The 21,026-nt window shown below is 32.1% G+C and overlaps 1 protein-coding gene across 3 annotated transcripts; it reads left to right on the top strand.

Moving 5' to 3' along the window:
• The first annotated feature begins 427 nt into the window (after window positions 1-427).
• LOC143058388 (caspase-3-like) lies at window positions 428-15,556 on the top strand. Of its 3 annotated transcripts, XM_076231886.1 has the most exons (8): window positions 428-481; window positions 4,236-4,630; window positions 4,714-4,973; window positions 6,510-6,554; window positions 8,592-8,666; window positions 10,377-10,682; window positions 11,796-12,009; window positions 12,475-15,556. In XM_076231886.1, the coding sequence occupies exons 3-8, from the start codon at window positions 4,748-4,750 to the stop codon at window positions 12,623-12,625; spliced, it is 1,017 nt and encodes a 338-aa protein (XP_076088001.1). In that variant the 5' UTR covers window positions 428-481; window positions 4,236-4,630; window positions 4,714-4,747; the 3' UTR covers window positions 12,626-15,556. The 3 variants fall into 3 exon arrangements, with proteins under 3 accessions (XP_076088001.1, XP_076088004.1, XP_076088005.1); XM_076231889.1 differs by lacking the exon at window positions 6,510-6,554; XM_076231890.1 differs by lacking the exon at window positions 8,592-8,666.
• The last annotated feature ends 5,470 nt before the right edge of the window (window positions 15,557-21,026 follow it).

Genomic DNA, 21,026 nt, shown 5'->3' with positions numbered 1-21,026 from the left:
TTTTATAGGTTTCAAACAAAAATATGTTTTTCCCCAAAAAATTGTAAAAGAAATAAAATTTAGTCATTCAATGCTTTGTTGTATACATAGGAAACAAGAACAGGTCGAAGAGGTCGACGTATGAATAATTAAATATAGTGTCGGCATCTGCATGCTATTTAAACATGTTAAATATTCATGAGGAAAAATAATATCGGGTCAGCTAGGTGACCGTATATATGCCGTAGAAATATACATTCAACGCATTTTGACTGCTCAAATAGAACGAGTGCAGTATAAACCAAAATAGAAGGACAACTATTTTATAGGAAAGCTACATATCAGTACATATTTGTTTAATGAAATAATATAATTTTTGTTGAAACACCGCTTTTGACATTATATATATAAATATTTAATAAAAATCCCATCTGATATAAATAGATCAAAGCAAATAGAGGTAAATAACGTTAGATTCGTATTTACTAACATAATTTATATGGTAAGTCAACTAATTCTAAAAATGATTAATATTTTGATACATATAAGTATTTATACCAATCAATTGTAGTCAAATCAAATTTTTCATAGAATTTTTATTTAGCGTTTAAGCCTTGTTCTTTACTACGCAGTTACACAATCTATAAATACAAATGTAGGTCACAAATGTTTAGAACCGTTTCTATCTCGCTAAAATTCTGATTTAGAAGTCGACTTATTGTTGGAGATTGTATGTTAACTTCTTGATTTTGTTTTGCTGTTTAATGTCTTATTGACGAATATTCGTATAATTTTTTAATACGAGGGATGACACGGGGTGATCATTCTAAAATCCCGCATATTTGTTTTTGAATTACCATTACCCTTTTTCCTCTTTTTTTTTGCCATATAACTTTATTAGTTTCCCATTTATATCCCTCACCAACTTGCCAATAGCGTGCATAACCATAATATTTTATCATATTGAAAAACAAATGTTGAAGGATCCAGATTTATTATAAATTATAACATGTATAAATATTCTTCTTCTTCTTCTTCTTCTTCTTCTTCTTCTTCTTCTTCTTCTTCTTCTTCTTCTTCTTCTTCTTCTTCTTCTTCTTCTTCTTCTTCTTCTTCTTCTTCTTCTTCTTCTAGACGGAGAATGAGACAGCAATTCTCCTGTTACTATTTAAAAATAAAACGTTCCGAATATATACAATTTAAAACTATGTATACTTGGCTGCTGTCTATGGTGTTGGTTTCTTTAGTGCACTATTGTTGGCTAGTGCACTCAGAGTTTCAGTTGTAGCTGTTGGAAGGTGGTTCCACTCTTATATAGTCCGTGGAAAGTATGAGCACTTATATACTCTCTGGTTTGCTGGTGGTTGATATAGGCGTTGTTTGCCTCTAGTACGCCAATCGGTTGGACGTGAGATGGAACTGGCATCAATGTCCACTAGCTCATGCTGGATCTTGTAAAGCATGACGAGTCGATGGTTACTTCGTCTGTTAGCTAGTGGTTCCAATCCTAGTGTCTTGACCATAGATGGCACACATCCAAGTGTTTTATCAGTGTAGTTGTTTGTTACAAACCTGGCGGCCCTCCTTTGCACTTGTTCTAAACGGTTTATGTCCTCAGTGGTATGTGGGTCCTATGCCGCACTAGCATATTCTAGTTTTGGTCTGACCAGAGAGTATAGGCTGCATTTATTATATTCTTCGGTATACTTATCTTAAAAAGATGTTCATAGAAACTCTATATCAATATATAAGGTATATATATACGTTACACATATTCCATTATAATCTTAACATATTTTTTTTTCACACATATACACATGTAAACTGCAATCCCCTTCAATGTATCTGTAATATATACCCATATTCCCTTAACATATAACACTAACTCCCCTGACATTCATCTCGCATATATAGCCCTATTTCCCTAACATATACCACCTTTTCCTCAAACATATACCTCACACACATACCCCTATTCCTTTAATTAATATGCTCACATCTTAACATATACCACGAGTATATACCATCTATTCCCTTAGAATATGTCTCACAAGTGAAACACCATTCGCCATAAACTGCATACATATATACATATAATTCATAATCATAACCTTTACTTCTCACAAATACCCCGTACCTCTAACATACATCATACACATATACACCCATTCACGTAATATATTTGCCTGTTCCAAGTCAGGAATATGATGTGTTTTCAATTCGTTTTACATGTGTGAGATATTTATTTTACCTTTTGATATATATATACAATTATATATTTATCATATATTTAGTACAACATACAGCAATTTTGTACATCTAATAAAGGTTCTTTTTTTCCAGTCTGTATCACCTACCCTGTATCGTATACCCCGTATCGGATAGCTAAACCCGTATCGCATACCCCGTATCGCATAGCAAAATCCGTATCTTATACCTGGCGCGACGTCATAATTGCTGCATTTCCAGGCTTAAGGTAAATAAAGATTTCTATTAAAAAAAAGTCCTATCATTTAACTAAAATCGAAATATCTGAAGTTTTATTGTTTATTTGGTCATAATTTTCGCGAAGCTTGTAAAGGCCCTATGGATGATACTGGTATCTCGGGATGATATGGCATATGATACAGATTTTGCCATGCATTATTCTCCATGTATCACAATGTTGTACCTTTTACCATATCTCAAACATAATCCTTGCATTTGAATTGTTTTCATATCATACACCTCACAGATATACTCTGTACCTCAAACATCATGAACATGCACATACCTCAGCGATAAACTCCGCTCCTCAAACATCATGAACATGCTTATACCGCACACACACAGGTAGCAGTTCTGTAAAAATAGACAATGCAATTTCCCATAGGAACTCCTGTTACGAATAAAACTGTACCATTTGTACTATGAAGTTTCGGTAAAACATATGTCCTAGAATTGAAAGCTCGCACACTACTTTTTATTTCAAATGTAAGAAATAGCGCTATGCGTCATATTTTCAAAATTTATATTCACTGAACCTCTTAGAGCTAAAACTTCTACTTAACTTTGGGTCTTTCGCAGATTTCAATTGTTCCGCTTCTAATGTGTATTTATACTGGTTAAAATTGAGAATGGAAATGGGAAATGTATCAAACCCTACCATTGAAAAAACAACAGCAGAAGGTCACCACAACAGGTCTTTAATGTAACGAGAAATTCCCGCACCCGGAGGCGTCCTTCAGCTGGCCCCTAAACAAATACATACTAGTTCAGTGATAATGAACGCCATACTAATTTACAAATTGTACACAAGAAACTAAAATAGAATAATACAAGACTAACAAAGACCAGAGGCTCCTGACTTGGGAGAGGCGCAAAAATGCGGCGGGGTTATATTCCCAAATTATGTCTGTACAAAATGAAACATAGAAATCATTTGTTATTCGTTGAACATTTGATTTCATGGTTCACATGTAGCCACGAAATCCACGAATTAATATCCCACAAATAATAATTCATCCACAGTAGATTTTGCATATGGACAGTGTAACTGTGTAAAAAGAAATTTTAAGGCAATTGTACCAAATTAATCAGCGCTTTATTTTTTAATAATTTTTTAAATAATTGAACATGTACTCAAAATGTTTTGCTTTAATTGATTATTCTTATTTATCGAGTGATAGTTGTTTTTATAATATATATATAAAAAACACAAAAAACCCGTATACGGTAAGTTTTTAGAGGAAACACATCTCCTAAAACTACATATATGAATTAAAAAATTAAAAGACGAAGTTATAATTGATATTGTCTGTCAGCAGTTTAAATGACCTAGTAAATTCTATGTCGTTCTATAAATAGTAGTTTTAAATATTTGACTTATGACTTTGTGTGCGTCATACGTATAGACTTTATTTATAGAATAGATTTCGCCGAAATTAATAGAAATTCCAGTAAGTACTGGACTTCTTTATTGTTTTATCGAAAGCCTGGCACCTTTGATTGTGACTAGTTTCAAAAGATTGTTGTGTGTTATATTAATGTATTTACATGCATTTATTTACTTTCTTATGAAAATGGAAAATAAATGGAAAAAAATGAAAATTTGATGCATATGGATTAGGGTGTGGATAGGGCCCATATAAAAATGTAATAAAAGGCAAACAAAAAATAGAATAGAGATAAAAATACAGCCCCCAATAAAATAGAGAATAATTGGGTGGTAAAAAATAAAGAATATAGAATTACACTGCAGTACTTTCAATTTTTAGGTCGACTGCAACCATGTAGACCGAGGTCCTTATCGATTTAAAGAGCCGTCCAGGAGATGGGCTGTATAAGCGATGAAACGATGCGGTTATTAGATGTATGTGAAGAGCTGGATAGTCATGATATTGCATCGTTCAAATATTTATGTCAAGATGACATAGATATAGGAAGATGTGGTGTGAGTGCCAATGAGACAACTCTCCAAAGGTTGGAAACAAGCCACGAAACAACGGACATATTCCTGCTACTTCAACATAAGGAGTTTTTAGTAGAATATGTGGGTCAACGCTTGTTCCTAATGGATAGACCTTGCTTAGTAAAAAAAACTTGGGCTAGATCTAGAAACAGTTAAGAGGGCAGTAGGTGATGATACCACTAGCACCATAACACAATACAGGTAAGAACTGATCTGGATAAATACTTCTCATATATATTAATGATAAATGATGGATTGTCCACTTATTACTTTTTACCTTCTAGGAAGGCGTTGTTCAACGTTGCACAAGACCTGTCAATGGAAGATGTTACAGCAATGATACAGAAATCAAAAGACTGTTTGACGAATTTTTCTCCCGCTGTTCGTCAAATAGAAAAGATAGGGAAAAGTGGGAAAATATTTGAATTCCTCAACATCATTCAAGAGAAAAAACATATCACATCAAACAACGTTTCATTTTTGTACCAACTACTATACGACATTAACCGGGGAGAATTGGTACATTTCTTGGAACCCATTAAAGGTAGGTCCTTATATATCATTATTTATTCTAATAGTATTGATAACAGAAATCAATTTCATCTTGTTTTTAGTAAACCTTCATTTACGTTCCTGCTGTATTGTGTCGATAGTTATACACACCAATTTCTAAAAATGGTAACGCAATAACAGAGTTTGTTTTTCTGACATCAGAAATGATTGAACCTTTTACAAAAAGATCAGTTTATGTACTACGTTTACTTGATGACAAATGATAAATGATATGAAAATATTACACGTAGAATAAACTCGATTTCATAGAAATGTCGTTTTAGATTATTTTTAAAAGGTAGAAACATATTATTACTGCAGATTTATACTACTAAAATATGTTTCAATTGTATTGTAAAAGATTGAAAAAAATCCTTATCCAAACGACTAGAAAATTTTACGTGTTTTATACAACCGCATTAATTTGTGTAGTCGTATATTGGAGTCACGTCGTCGACCGCGTCATCCGAAGACAGTTGGATTCCGAAAAATAGCGTCAGTAAAAATAGATAGAAATGTATGAAATTTAAACACAAGGTTTATAATCCTAAAAGGAAGGCTGGGATTGATTTAAGGGGTAATGATCCCAACAGTGTAGGAATAAGGATAACAAAGGGGCCTAAATAAGTTTTTTTTTAGTTTCCAGAATATAAATTGTGTTTAAGTGTACGGATCTCTCTGAAATTATTCCACAAGTTTCCGTACAACCAAGGGATTGTTTTGATTGCCATGTGATTAGGGACTTTCCGATTAAATTTTCCTTGGGGTTAATTTTTTGTTCATTTTACCTTTTCTGGTGTTGTCTTAAACCATTTAGGAATAAGGGGCACAAAAGGGGAAAACAAGGGTTTCATTGTTTATAAGACATTTAAATTAGGATTATGTGACCATATCTTAAGGGAAAAAAAATATGTTTGGAAAAAGGAAAAGGGGAGGTAAAAAAATTGGGGGGGGGGGGGGGAGGGGTCGGTTAAATAAAAAAAATTGATGGGGACAAATATATTTTTTTTCTCCAAAAAAAATGCATGGTGAGGCGTTTGGAAAAAGATTTTTTATTGAGTCAATACCCAACATCATAGTGTATAGCACAAAAGGAAAAAAAAATCGAAAATAAATTCAAACCAAACCATCTATTCTAAGTTCTTTGACTACAGTTATTTTGTGTCAGAAGCCTACTATGTGTCGAATATTTAATTACAATCCAAATTCAGAAATTATTGAAGGCCGTACATTGACCTATAATGGTATACTTTTATAAATTGTTATTTGGATGGAGAGTTGTCTCATTGGCACTCACACCACATCTTCCTATATCTATATATCAAGCGCAAATATTCAGTCCATTTTAGCCCCAATTGTTCAAGGTTGGATCATCTCTGCGGTCGTATTGAGCTGCGCTCAGCGAAGCAATTTAATTTGAGTTTGCAGTTTAAAATAATGTAAGCAAAATATATACAGATTCGCGACCAGCGATTAAAAGTTCCTTAACATTGACCTCAACAAAAATGTGTATTCATTTTTTTTGTAGGTTATGAATCAAATGGCTTTTATCCTTTTGACCAGAGCTACTCAGGTGAGAATATTATTTCAAGATTTTTAAACTTAGCGAGTTTTTCTATCAATTAAGTGCATTATTTCCATTGATAAGCAATGCCTAATATTTCCTTTATTTCGTTGGCAATATTATTAGATCTTTTTATCGGACCACAGGTGAATTATCACGTTGTGATTGGTTTAACGCCGTCACGTGGTGACCCCCTATGAGACCGTAGGGGGTTAGTAGGTTTCATAGGGGGTTCATGACGCGTCAATGGCGACGTCATCTATTAATGGTGTTGCGTTTCATTGTTTATTTTACAACAAAACAACGCAGAAAAAGTCCAGCGTCCGATAAATTCGTTATACGGTTAACTACTGACCCCCTACGGATCCATAGAGGGTGAATAAAATTCATAGGGGACTCGGCCTCCGGCCTCACCCCCTATGGATTTTACTAACCCCCTATGGCTCCGTATGGGGTCAGTAGCGAACCATATAACTTATATTATGTGAATAGGAGGTAAATGTAGCTTACCAATGTTCAAATCTCAATACTCAATAAGAACATATACATCAGTTAAAAGATAAATTGAGTAAATCACCTGTACATGATCAACGATATAGATTTATCGGACCACATATGAATTATAACGTTGTGATTGGTTAAACGCCGTCACATGGTGACCCCCTATGAGACCATAGGGGGTAAGTAAGTTTCACATGGGGTTCATGACGCGTTAATGGCGACGTCATCTATTAATGTTGTTGTGTTTCATTGTTTATTTTTCAACAAAACGCCACAGAAAAGTCCAGCGTCAGATAAATTCGTTATACGGTTAACTACTGACCCCCTACGGATCCATAGAGGGTGAATAAAATTCGTAGGAGATTCGGCCTCTGTCCTCATTACTATGGATTTTACTAACCCTCTATGGATCCGTAGGAGGTCAGTAGCTGACCATATAACTTATAATGTCGTTTGGTGCTCAATGCTCTTCGTACTTTTTTTGGTTTTTTTTTTTTTTTTTTTTTTTTTTTTAACTTTATTGGATTCGAGCGTCACTGGTGAGTCTTTTGAAGTCGAAACGCGCGGCTGGCGTAAATACTAAATTTAGTCCTGGTATCTATGATGAGTTTATTTGGTACATGCTTTTGGGAAATTTCTATAAGTTTGATTAATGTTTGTATCATCCCTTTTGCAGAGCTATTAAAACAAATATTTTTTAATTTCTCGTCGACTTGCTTTGCATGCATTACCCGCCTTTCAAATCCAGATTCACTTCAAAAAGGCAAAATTGTTAATAGGAAACCATCGTTAAATAAACAGATCAGAAGAATTGTTCTTGTATTTATAGACCTTAAGATCCCGAAAACATGCTGAAAGTGATTCGACAAAAAAATACATTGTATTCGTTTGTGATTTTTGTCAATTGGAGCATTTATTTATTACATAACTCTGCTCAAGCGTATATGACTTTTTTTTCTCAATTTTGGTTATGCCTCATTTATCATGTTTGCGAGTTTGAAGAGGGCATATCCTAACCTAAACGGAAAAAGAACACGAAAAAATGCTGAAACGAATTTGCAGGAAAGCTTGCACTATCTGTAAACTTCAGATTCATAAATATTGATAGATTTGTTCATGCAATTGTAATTGATAGATGGAGATCTAAAATAAGTTATTTACTTTTAATTGTGCAGCTATAATTATTTTCTCTATAACATGAATCCTCATCTACTGAACTAACTTTGTATTATGTTTTCATACACTAACTTTATTTGTTACCATATAAAAAAGCTCAGAATATTGTTTGATGCTCTTTAACTTCGTCCTTTATTTGGCCTTTTTAACATTTTTTTATTCGAGCGTCATTGATTAGTCAGTTGTAGACGAAACGAGCGTCTGGTGCAAATTGCACGTTTCAATGCGGGTTTCTATGATCAGTTTAGATTCTAGTGAACAGCAGTTAGATGATAAGAAATGTCAATACAGAGATCGAAATTTGTAAAGTTATACATTTGAATTATTTATCCATGATTATGACAAGTGAACGCACAATTTCTTTTTAAGGAAAATGTGTTATAATTAACAACTGCAAGTTTGAAAATGACCTTTTAGAGAGAATAGGTTCCAATCTCGATGCCGGTGAGTACAGTTTTTCATTTTAATACGATTTTTTTTCTCTCTAGTTTTTGGTATAACCTGTAGGCTGTCGTTTGTTGATGTCGTCCATCGTCCGCCATGTTTTACAAATATCATCTCTGAAACTGCTGTACCAAATTTGATTTAATTTACCCACAGTTATCAATGGGGTATTTAGTTTTTAAAAAGTGTGTCTGATGATCCTGCCTAGTCGACATGGCTAATTATAGAAAAAGGGGTAACCGGTATAAAAAAAAATTAGACAATTATTGTTCTATAAGATCCAAACATTCTCTTTATAAGACTGCTATTTCTTTTTGAAGTCGTGTAATGGTATGACGTTATAGAAAGGTATTTGGTTTTCAGATAATAACTTGAGTTTAAGTGTTTGTATCTCTATTAAATTATATAACGAGGTTTCGTATCACGAAATGAAGGTTCGAATTGATTTTGAGTGTTATGGTCCCCCCCCCCCCCCCCCCGAAAAATAAGTCTAGGATTTCCTGGTTTCTGGAACATAACTTGAATATTAGTCTATGTGTCTCTTTGAAATTGTAGCCAAAAGTTTCCATACAAAAAAGAAAGATTTGGGTTGACTACAATGCTTTACTACAAAGTTGTATACATTGCTTATATTTCTTGACAAATGTCGTGAATTGTTTTGTCCTTATATGCTGAATCTAACGTGTGTTTGGATTTTATATTTAAGTCCACTTTGTGGTTGATCTCGGTAACAGAATATATGTAAACCGAGATGATTTTAATATTGAAATACGTCATCAGTGTCTGAGCAGAAAGTCAATAAGCTAGGGGTATGTCATAGAACGTCAGGTCTTTTTTCTATAAACAATTATAAGATCAAATCACAAATAAAACACGACTGTCTTGAAGTGTAGATTCTGGATACTGTTGTTGTTTATCATCTGAATAACATGGTAAAGTCTTCTTTTATTTGTCTTTATGAATATTAATTTTACTGTTTAGTCTATATTTTGGTGATATCTATTGTACATGGCTCTGAACTTATACATCCCGTCATTGTGTTATTATGCTATTGACTTTTTTACATTCTTGTGTTTCGATTTCTCTAAATTAAATGTGCTTTGTCTATGTGTTTTTTGTGTTTCTAAGTTAAATATTTGTTTGTTCTCGTAGTGATTAAGTTTATAACACAACGTTGACTGCTGTACCCCTACCTTTGACTTGTTTACCTAGCTATTATGTCTGATGTTTTGTCTACACATCGTAGTCAATATAATTGAATCTTATGCAACTGTCATTCTAGTGAGATTTTTAGCTAGCTATATAGTTATAAAATCAGCTTCAATCCACCGTTTTCTACATACGAAAATGCCTGCACCAGGTCAGGAAATGAAATTTTTATTAAGGTTCCAATCCAAAATTAAACTTTTTTTCATCAAACAATAACTGATTGTGTTCTTTAATATGTCGAGTCTAACCGTGAATTTAGATTCTTGATTTTGGGTTCAATTACTATGTTTTTAGATTTTTTTAATTTTCTTCCCATATTTTAAGGTGCTGTGCAAGTAAATTCGTCACAACTGAAATTCAGAGCTAAATCGAGCTTGAGTGTAGTGTTCATATTTGTCCTTACTGTTCAGGGATCAACCTCTGCAGTCGTATTTTTTCGCATCCCAACATTTGACTTTTGATTTCATTATTTCGTTGATTCTACGAATGAAACTTTTTCAGATGAACTCTTAAAAACCTTTAGACAGTTAAATTACAAAATAGAGAGACACGAAGATCTCAAATCTCATCAAATACTCGAGGTTGCTGACACCCTATCAAAGCAAGATCACAGTAGATACAGTTCTGTGGTAGTTTGTATTCTTTCCCATGGAGGTCTCCGGTCTGTATATGGTGTTGATGGATTCCCAGTACCAGTAAGAAATCTTACTGAAAAGTTTACAGGGTCAAATTGTAAAAGTTTAGCCGGAAAACCAAAGCTGTTCTTTGTGCAAGCTTGTCAGGGAAGCAAGGAGCAAATTGTTCAACGTAAGTAAATTCCATACAACTTCGATGAAATATAATATAAAAAGGTAGATGTGGTATGATTGGCAATGAGACAACTATCCACAAAAGACCAACAAAAAGTAAAGAAAAACAATTCCTTAAATACAATCCTATGCTGGTAGCAATGTCTGTATTTCTAACGTAACGCTAACACTATGATCGGTCTTCTCGAAATATATCCTGACTTATCTTATTTTATTTTAAACATTTTTTTCATTATTTTTTTCCCAATCTTTTAATGAACCAATACGTGTAGGATTTTTTTACATTTTAGAGATCCGGCTTGAAATTTGCGGGGTTTGTTAAGTTTAAGTTTCAATAAAAGAGGAGCGAAAGATACAAGTGAACTCAAACTCACAAACAAAACCCTAAAGAATAATGACAACGCCATGGCTTAAAAATAAAAAATAAAAAAAAAACAAGACAAATAATGAAACAAACGACACATCACAGAAAAAAATGGGGATGATATCAGGTGCTCCCGTCGTGTTGCTAATGTTATTACAAACCTGGTAAATAGTCTAATTTGGTAGGTCCATTAGTATGGGATAGGGAAGTTGATTGTAATAACTAAATAAGAAACATATCCAATATCATCTGTGAAACGGTTATTTCATTACGGTCAACCTATTAAACTGGTCTGGCATACTTAATTGCAATTCTACTGTTCATGAGTAATTAATTGAAAAAAAAGTAATTTATTGAAAAAAAAGTAGTTTATTGAAAAATATCTGTAAGTAATTGAAATGTGATTAACAACTTAAGCATATTGAGCATATGCTAAAGTAATTATACACATTTCAATAACGTACGGGCTTTTTTTTATCTTTCAAATAAAAAAATTATTTTTAAAACGAAAACTTTTTTTTCTTTTCTTTAGTGATTCATGTAAAATGAAAATTTTAATGGTATTTCTTTTATGAAAGTAACGCCATGACAAGTTATAGATCAAGTAAGAATTTTTTTCCATTACAAACAAAAGGTAACCGGTAGGGGACAATTTATTGCCATGCAATACTCACAGAATACTTGTTACAGTTTTATTTACCTCAGGTCTGTAAAAATAAAAACGAATACATCATATATTTTGTGTAGGCAGAATAGCTAAAAGACCAGTAGCGAGAGCTCTAAATGATGTCATACGTGTAGAAACAGACGAAGATGATACTGTTGAAGATGTCATTCCTGACGAAAGCGATTTCTTATTAGCGTTTTCCACAGCGCCAGGGTGTTCTTCATACAGAGATCCTAATAATGGGTCGTATTTCATACAGGCCTTATGTGACCAGATCCAAAAAGATTGTATGAGGTAAACATTTGCAATGCTTGTTTCTTTAAAAGACGTCATTTAATTATAATTTGAATTGTTTGTCTTTTTGTTAAACTTTTTTTTTGGCTTTTTGTTAAGAAGTTCATCTTGTCTAGGTAACGATGATACGTTCGAAAGTTCTATGAGTACTAAGCTTTATATATAGTTTATTTGATGGATTTTATGTCGCTCTGATAAATCTTCGTACATTTAACATTTACCCCTTTTTTTCTTTTGACGAAAAAAAACTTTTTGCTTATTTCATCTTTATTTATATCTTTGTTAATATCCTTCTTTTAAAATCTTTCTTTTAAAATCCCCCCTTTAACGTCTTTCTTTTGAAATCCTCCTTTTACAATCTTCATTTTGAAATCTTCCTTTATATCATTATTTATGTCTATATTTTGATCTATGTTTTAATTATTATGTTTATCATTATTTTTTATCTTTGTTTATGTCTTTTAGGAACCATTTGCTAGATATACTTACAGATGTCAACAAAAGAGTAAGCAAGTACGATATACCCATTGAAGACAACCAGACAGTCAAAACGGCACCTTCATATTATACGTCTCTCACACATAAACTTCATTTCTTTCCAGTAAATTCACGATAAATTGTTAAAAAAAGATGAAAACAACACTTTTATGATGAGTCTGAAGGACAATCTGGATTTAGATATAAAAGCAGCCTTATGAGTCCAATACTTGAACGTCAGGTATGTGAAAGAATTGAAAAAGTTGAAAAGCCAAAGGAACGAAGAACTATGGTTTATCATGAGGGAGTTTGAACACTTTTAAACATATATTTTGTAAAATAACTTATTAATAATTAGAATTAACCGTAAAACACGATAATGCCAAACTATATGCAGTGTTAAATTGTGAAATTAGGTTTTAACATTAATAGAAATAATACCGGAAAGAAAAAAATTGTCAAAATAAAATTTGATAAAGCGACGACAACTATGTCATTGTCTTTGTTTTGATATTTATTGAAAAAACATATAGATATATTATCAATTCATTCAAAAGTTCTTTACAAACTTAACTGTTTCTTAAAAGGTAAAATAAATAGTTAGCTCTAACATAATACGACAAACAATAGTCTTCTTTATTATAATCGATAGCGTACATTACTTGTACTTAGGGGTTGGTTAAAAATTATTGTACGTTTTCATATAGAATATTTATACTTCCAAACATACATTGTATTAACTAAAGAGATAATTTTATTTGAACTTTTGATTTTGCAATTTGATATAGAACGTTCTGTTTTGAATTTTCTTTCGTTTTTTTTTACCTTTGGCTTGCATTAGAGAAAAAAAATGTTTTCTAAAGATACAAGGAAATTCAACTATATTTATTTCTTTAAAAAGGTTAATGTGACGTTTTGCATTTGGTTAGGTCCCTAGTTAATTTTCCTTTGCAACTATGTTTTTATTTATTAATATCATGTTTTTTGTTGAAACATATCAGTTAATGACTAAGTATTTGTCATTAAAGACTAAATGGCATCATAGAAAAACTTTACCTCTAAGCACATTCTGGATACACTCATATATTGATGGCATCATTTTAGATAATAACGATTATTAATTTTACAGGATACATTTTTAGAATTGTTGTAATCGTGTTAATATACATAGGTGTACATTGTATACGTTCAACCTAACATTCTATAACCATTATATAATTTCATAACAACTATTTCATAGAAGTTTTTATTTACATAGCAAATCCACAAGATAGACGGCAGCTTTTTTTTTTTAATGTTTTACAAAATTCATATGGACATGATGGAGTTTATCTATTATAATCAGAAACATCAAAGTTAAAAAATCCCTGAATTCAGAGCACTTGCTCTATATGAGAACAATGGACGTATACTGATTACAATTGGTTGTAAGTGGTATGTCCCTTCAATTAAGTTTTACCAAATCTTTTTCTGTTTTCTTTAATTCAGATAAGTAGCAATAAGGTTTTTCTTTTTTTCAGATAACAATTAGCATATTTAAGTAATGGACAGTAAGTAATTCATCGGCTGTTCACTGTTTTTATTGAAAATGTATTCGAATGTTACAAATTTTGAACTTTCAATAAAAATTTAAGAATTTATTTCAGGATGTATTTGTTAATTATTGTCCAATGAAATATATTGTATTGTCGAAATATATACATCTGTCTTTTTACAGACGTTTGAAATTATAACAAAAGGAACATCCTTTCAAATGTCATATTTATTGTTTTTAAAAACATTTTGTTAATACTCATACGGTTTCATCTAAAATGTCTTTTGAAATAACTGTATAAGAAATGTTTCAGTATAATTTTATTCTCTATATTATGCAAATTCAATTCTGTTTTGTTTAATTTTTGCAACCTTAGGTAAGTATAATTTGTTTTTATGCATCAAAATTTTGTTTGTTCAATATTTTTTTTAACAAAATTATGTGAGGAGAATATGTTTTTATTCACCAAAATTATAAAGTAAGTACATTATGTTTTTTTTCTTCACCAAAATTATGTTAGTGTGAAATGTTTTATTCAACAAAAATCGGCAGCTAAAGGTAAACTTGTGTTTTACTCTTCATAAGGATGCAAGCATAACAAAAAAATCCAAAGGTTTATATTACTTGTGTCGTGTTTTGTCGACCAAAGTAATAATGCTCTTTTGTGTAAATATGCATATATGAAGATAAGTTTGATCATTCACGACTTTTGTTGGTATTCCTGTCTACTAGATTGACACGTAAAGTAAATTGTGTATTGATAGATATACAAAACATGTTATGAAGATGTGCTATCATTCCTAAAGAAAAGGGCTATTGGTGTTGAGATTTCAAGTAAATTACAATTTTTTGATAATACAATTGTTTGCACCAATGATGTGTTGATTTTAAGTAATATTTATTGGACCTATCAATTTTCTGTACATGAAATTTTGCTTGATGAAATACGGTATGGAGAACAATGCGATAAGATCGATATGTCGTTTCAGGAATACAAATTATTATAGTATTACTATTTCAAAAATGATGGAACAAGCATTAAGTAAGGTTGGGAATCAATGAACATAATATACACGTGTGAATTTTTAATTCTTTTTACAGTTTTTACAAACTTTACTAGTTTTTTAGAATAACAATGTATAATGCATAATTCCAGCATATTTGTACAAGGAAATGCAATTGAAAAAATTGAAACTCTTCAATTGGCTGATTATTATAGTTGTTCGTTTATTCATCTTTAAGAAACAGACCAACAATCTACAACATCTTGAATTTATTTTTCAAAAGAAAAGGAGACAATTTTGTAAATATTTCTGATAATTTATCTTTGGAATGTAGCTGATTATGTCTAACAAGTAAGATATGCACATGATTACAGATTTATCAATACCAATAGTATTTATGATCTTTATGACCATATTGTATGCCTTTGTGGATTAAAAAATGCGAACAATCATTTATGTATACAGTTAAAAGAAATGCTAACTTTTAACGTGAGAAATATAACGTGACTATATTAAAAAATGTAGTCAAATGCGAACATGAGTTTGCTTACAGTATTTAGTCTGTTTTATCGCCTTGACGTAGTCAAAAAACGAGACATAGATATGGTATTTCCGGCGTCGTCAGATATATATGTATTGGTAGTGATTATGTGATAGATTATAGTGAACCACAAGTTGAAGGTCGATGATATTTTGTAGTCCTTTGTATAAGCATTGGCTTCTCTCATTTCCATGGAGATTATTTGGCCTGCCTCGTTAGTTTTGGGCTACTGATTTTTATTTTTTTATTTAGTTTACATGTATAAGTTTGTTATAAGGTTAGTTTATAGGGAACCACTGATGGGGGTCTATGATATTTGATATGCTGCTGTATAAACATCTGATAATCTAATTATCTTGGAGATTATTATGCACCGCGCTCTTATACATGGTCTGTTGACTTAACAAATGTGTTGAGTTTACATGTATAAGTTTGTGATTAGGTCAGATATAGGGGAACCATTAGTAGTAGGCCAATGCTATTTGATTTTCAGTTGCATAAGCAATATGATATCTTCTGTTTATAGATTATATTTGGCCCCGCTCCTTTAGTCATGGTTTATTAAATTTGAATCTTTTGCTTATAAAAAAGAAGATGTGGTATGATTGCCAATGAGACACCTGTCCACAAGAGACCAATATGACACAGACATTAACTACTCTAGGTCAAAGTCAGGCCTCCAACAATGAGCAAAGCCCATACCACATTGTCAGCTATAAAAGGCCCCGATAAGACAATATAAAACAATTCAAACGAGAAAACTAACGGCCTCATTTATATAAAATAAAATGAACGACAAATAACATGTAACTCATACAAAAACGACAACCACTGAATTATAGGCTCCTGACTTGGGAAAGGCACATACCTACATAATTTATCCCCTACGGATCATCATCATCAACATCATGATCATCGACTTTGAAACTTTTCCATAGTTTACACGGTTTACAAGTTAATGTTTGTGTTAAGGTTTTTTAAACGACCGCAAAATTTGAAAAAAAATTCGTCGTATATTGCTATCACGTTGGCGTCGTCGTCTGCGTCGTCGTCGTCGTCGTCGTCCGAATACTTTTAGTTTTCGCACTCTAACTTTAGTAAAAGTGAATTAAATCTATGAAATTTTAATACAAGGTTTATGACCACAAAAGGAAGGGTGGTATTGGTTTGGAGAGTTTTGGTCCCTACATTTTAGGAATTAGGGGCCAAAAAGGGCCCAAATAAGCATTTTCTTGGTTTTCGCACTATAACTTTAGTTTAAGTTAATAGAAATCTATGAAATTTTGACACAAGGTTTATGACCACAAAAGAAAGGTTGGGATTGATTTTGGGAGTTTTGGTTTCAACAGTTTAGGAATGAGGGGCCAAAAAAGGGCCCAAATAAGCATTATTCTTGGTTTTCTCACAATAACTTTAGTTCAAGTATACAGAAATCAATGAAATTTTGACACAATGTTTATGACCACAAAAGGAAAGTTTGTATAGATTTTGGGAGTTTAGGTCCCAACAGTGTAGGAATTAGGGGCCAAAAAGGGACCCAAATAAGCATTTTTCTTGGTTTTCGCACCATAACTTTAGTATAAGTAAATAGAAATCTATGAAATTTAAACACAAGGTTCATGACCATAAAAGGAAGGTTGGTATTGATTTTGGGAGTTTTGGTCCCGACAGTTTAGGAATAAGGGGCCCAAAGGGTCCAAAATTAAACTATGTTTGATTTCATCAAAATTGAATAATTGGGGTTCTTTGATATGCCGAATCTAACTGTGTATGTAGATTCTTAACTTTTGCTCCCGTTTTCAAATTGGTCTACATTAAGGTCCAAAGGGTCCAAAATTAAACTTAGTTTGATTTTGACAAAAAATGAATCGGTTTGGGTTCTTTGATATGCTGAATCTAAAAATGTACTTAGATTCTTTATTATTGGCCCAGTTTTCAAGTTGGTCCAAATCGGGGTCCAAAATTAAACTTTGTTTGATTTCATCAAAAATTGAATGAATGGGGTTCTTTGATATGCCAAATCCAACTGTGTATGTAGATTCTTAATTTTTGGTCCTGTTTTCAAATTGGTCTACATTAAAGTTCAAAGGGTCCAAAATTAAACTTAGTTTGATTTTAACAAAAATTGAAATCTTGGGGTTTTTTGATATGCTGAATCCAAACATGTACTTAGATTTTTGATTATGGGCCCAGTTTTCAAGTTGGTCCAAATCAGGATCTTAAATTATTATATTAAGTATTGTGCAATAGCAAGTCTTTTCAATTGCACAGTATTGTGCAATGGCAAGAAATATCTAATTGCTCAATTTTGTGAAATAGCAATTTTTTTTAATTAGAGTTATCTTTCTTTGTCCAGAATAGTAAGCAAGAAATATCTAATTGCCCAATATTGTGCAATAGCAAGATTTTTTTTTGATTGGAGTTATCTTTCTTTGTCCAGAATCAACTTAAATCTTTGTTATATACAATATACAATTATGTATATTCACTTTTTACTACCAACTGATAAATTAAAATAATCTTTACCATTCAGTGATAACAAGCAGTTTTTTTTACATCTTAATATTTTATGATGTATTTAAATGAGTAGTTATTGTTGCAAACTCCATTAGAAATTTTAATTGAGATTAGTTTTGGAATAAGGGAAAGGGGGATGTGATAAAAAAAATTGGGTTCAATTTTTCTCATTTGAAATTTCATAAATAAAAAGAAAATTTCTTCAAACATTTTTTTTGAGAGGATTAATATTCAACAGCATAGTGAATTGCTCTAAGCGAAAACAAAAAAATTAAGTTCATTAGAATACATTCATTCTGTGTCAGAAACCTATGCTGTGTCAACTATTTAATTACAATCCAAATTTAGAGCTGAATCCAGCTTGAATGTTGTGTCCATACTTGCCCCAACCGTTCAGGGTTCAACCTCTGCGGTCGTATAAAGCTACGCCCTGCGGAGCATCTGGTTTGAACATGTGTTAAAGGGTACAACTAATAATAAGTCAATGGTACTTGGTATTTAGTTGTATTAGCATTGGCACATCTCATTTTCATGTTGTTTATCCATTTACCTTCATCAATTGTTCATCGACTTTGACTACTTGCGTTACGTAAATGTTAAAATATTGCTATTCTTATTTCAACATTTGCATTATAAAATTTGTAAAAAGGCGAGTGATATCTATGTGATATCTGTTGATGTTTGAATTATACTAAATAGAAAAAATTACATTGATGGAATAAAAAAAAGATCATATCTTTGTATTCTTTTTATATTTTATTACTAGTATCCGTATTGATTCATAAAGGAGAAGTCTTTTAATACTTATCAAAGGTACCAGGATTATAACTTAATACGCCGGACGCGAGGTTCGTCTTCATAACACTCATCAGTAAACGCTCAAATCGAAATAGTTATCAAGCCACACAAGTACAAATGTGAAGAGCGTTGGGGTCCAAAAATTACAAAAAATTGTGCCAAATACGTTTGATGTAATGTGTTCCTGGGTAAGAATATCCTTTTTTCGAAAAATTATGTAACAGAAAACTTATCAACATGACCATATAACTGATATTCATGTCAACACATGAGTGCTTACTACTGGGCTTGTGATACCTGACCTCGACTATGTCAACCAAAGGAACAATTGGAAAAAAGTCATATGCGTTACGGGGTAGAGGTCTCTGACAACACAATATATAGTGGGTTAAAAAGTAAAATCACAAAAATACTGAACTCAGAGGAAAATCAATTTGGAAAGTTCATAATCACATGGCAAAATCAAATAACAAAACGCATCAAAAACGAATGGACAAGAACTGTCATATTCCTGACTTGGTACAGGAATTTTCAAATGTAGAAAATGGTTGATTAAACCTGGTTCTATAGCGCTAACCCTCTCACTTTAATAAAAGTCTCATCAAATTCCGCTACATTTACATGAGGCGTTAAATAAACAGTCACAATTAATTAAATAGTCAAAATATGGGTACATCATCGTATAACAATTTTAAAAGGAACAATTTAACAGGACACATATGGTTTTCAAGCAAACCAAAACTATCTTTGTATTCCACTTATTTGACAGAGGATTTCTGATCATGAGAAGTATATCTAACCTTGTGTCCCAAGAAGTGAAATGTTTACGGACGCCCTGATAACCTGGTTTATCACTTTAAATTAAACAGATATTTCCAAATTTCGTAACCACTATCCCATCCTCTTTCGTCGAACTTGGCCTACCACCGAATTATATTTGTCACCGAATTTAAAATTACATGAAATACAAGACCAGTGCAACTAGCGGAGTTGAGTCTGCTTAACCTCCCAGAGTACCTTATATCTCCCTAAGTTTTTGTTGGGGATGTGTTGCTTCTAAGTAAACAATAATAAGATGTAGTACCATTGCCTGTGTCAAAAAAGTAACAGCTAACGAATATAACGAACTCCGAGTAAAATTTAAAAGGAAAAGTCCGTGATCAAATTGGAAAATCAAACGCCCAAACACACCAAACGAATGGAAAACAATTTTAATGTTCCTGACTTGGTGCAAGAAAACAATAGGTTTTTTTACCATAACTATAATAGTACTCCCTAGTTAGTGTATGTATCGTTGTCATTTTGCTTAGTTAATTTGTAACTTATTCTAACATCGGACTCGCACTTATGTTAAACTGAGAAACCGATTTTTACTGTGCACATTGCTGTGTGTCTGTGTTTTTCCAAATTTGCTACAGGTATATGGAAGGGAAAAGATATCACCGATCATAAAAATATAACACAGAAAAACTTACTATAATATAAAAATGGTCATTTTCCTGACTTGGTACGGGACATTTTATGAAAAAAAACCTGGTGGGTTCAACCTGGTTTTGTGGCACGCCACACCTCCCGCTTTTATGACATTGTGTAATATAACATTACAATGACAACATAACATGACAGGACAACAATACAAATACATGAGAGAAACATATAGGAAAGAGAAACACACAAATAATAGCTAATAAAAGATACAAGGTTTAAAATTTAATACGCAAGTTTCGTCCACACAAGACTAACCAGTGACGCTCAGATAGAAAAAGTTCGAAAGCCAAAACAAGTTCAAAGTTGAAGAGGACCAAAAGTGGCAAACAATTGTGACCAACATGGCTAGGGGTTTCTGCTGGGATAAGAACATTCTTCTTATTTAGAATAATCATACTTTTGCAAACAGTAAATTTTATAAAATGACTAGTATATAAAAGATAAACAAGAGGTGAGTAACTACAGAATAAAAACGAATACATAACACAAAACACCCTAAACCAGCACAAAATTAAGATACACAGCCGAGTTAGCTAAAGCCTTAACGCACAAATTGACGTCTCATTTGATAATATCATTGAATAATAATTACTCTAAATTCATCATTTTTTTCAAAGGAATTAATTTTATTAATATAGTACTACAACCTGACAGGTGA

This window comes from Mytilus galloprovincialis, chromosome 14 (genome assembly GCF_965363235.1).
Source record: "Mytilus galloprovincialis chromosome 14, xbMytGall1.hap1.1, whole genome shotgun sequence".
In the NCBI taxonomy this organism is placed as follows: Eukaryota; Metazoa; Mollusca; class Bivalvia; order Mytilida; family Mytilidae; genus Mytilus; species Mytilus galloprovincialis.
Note: the sequence above shows the minus strand (reverse complement) of the source record. Positions and strands in the feature narration are given on the sequence as shown.

Excerpts from the sequence above, each read along its gene's own strand:
- LOC143058388 (XM_076231886.1), top strand. The coding sequence starts at position 4,748 with ATGGAAGATGTTACAGCAATGATACAGAAATCAAAAGACTGTTTGACG. Across the intron at positions 6,555-8,591 it reads TTTTGACCAGAGCTACTCAG|GAAAATGTGTTATAATTAAC; the intron begins GTGAGAATATTA and ends TTTCTTTTTAAG. Across the intron at positions 12,010-12,474 it reads ATCCAAAAAGATTGTATGAG|GAACCATTTGCTAGATATAC; the intron begins GTAAACATTTGC and ends TATGTCTTTTAG.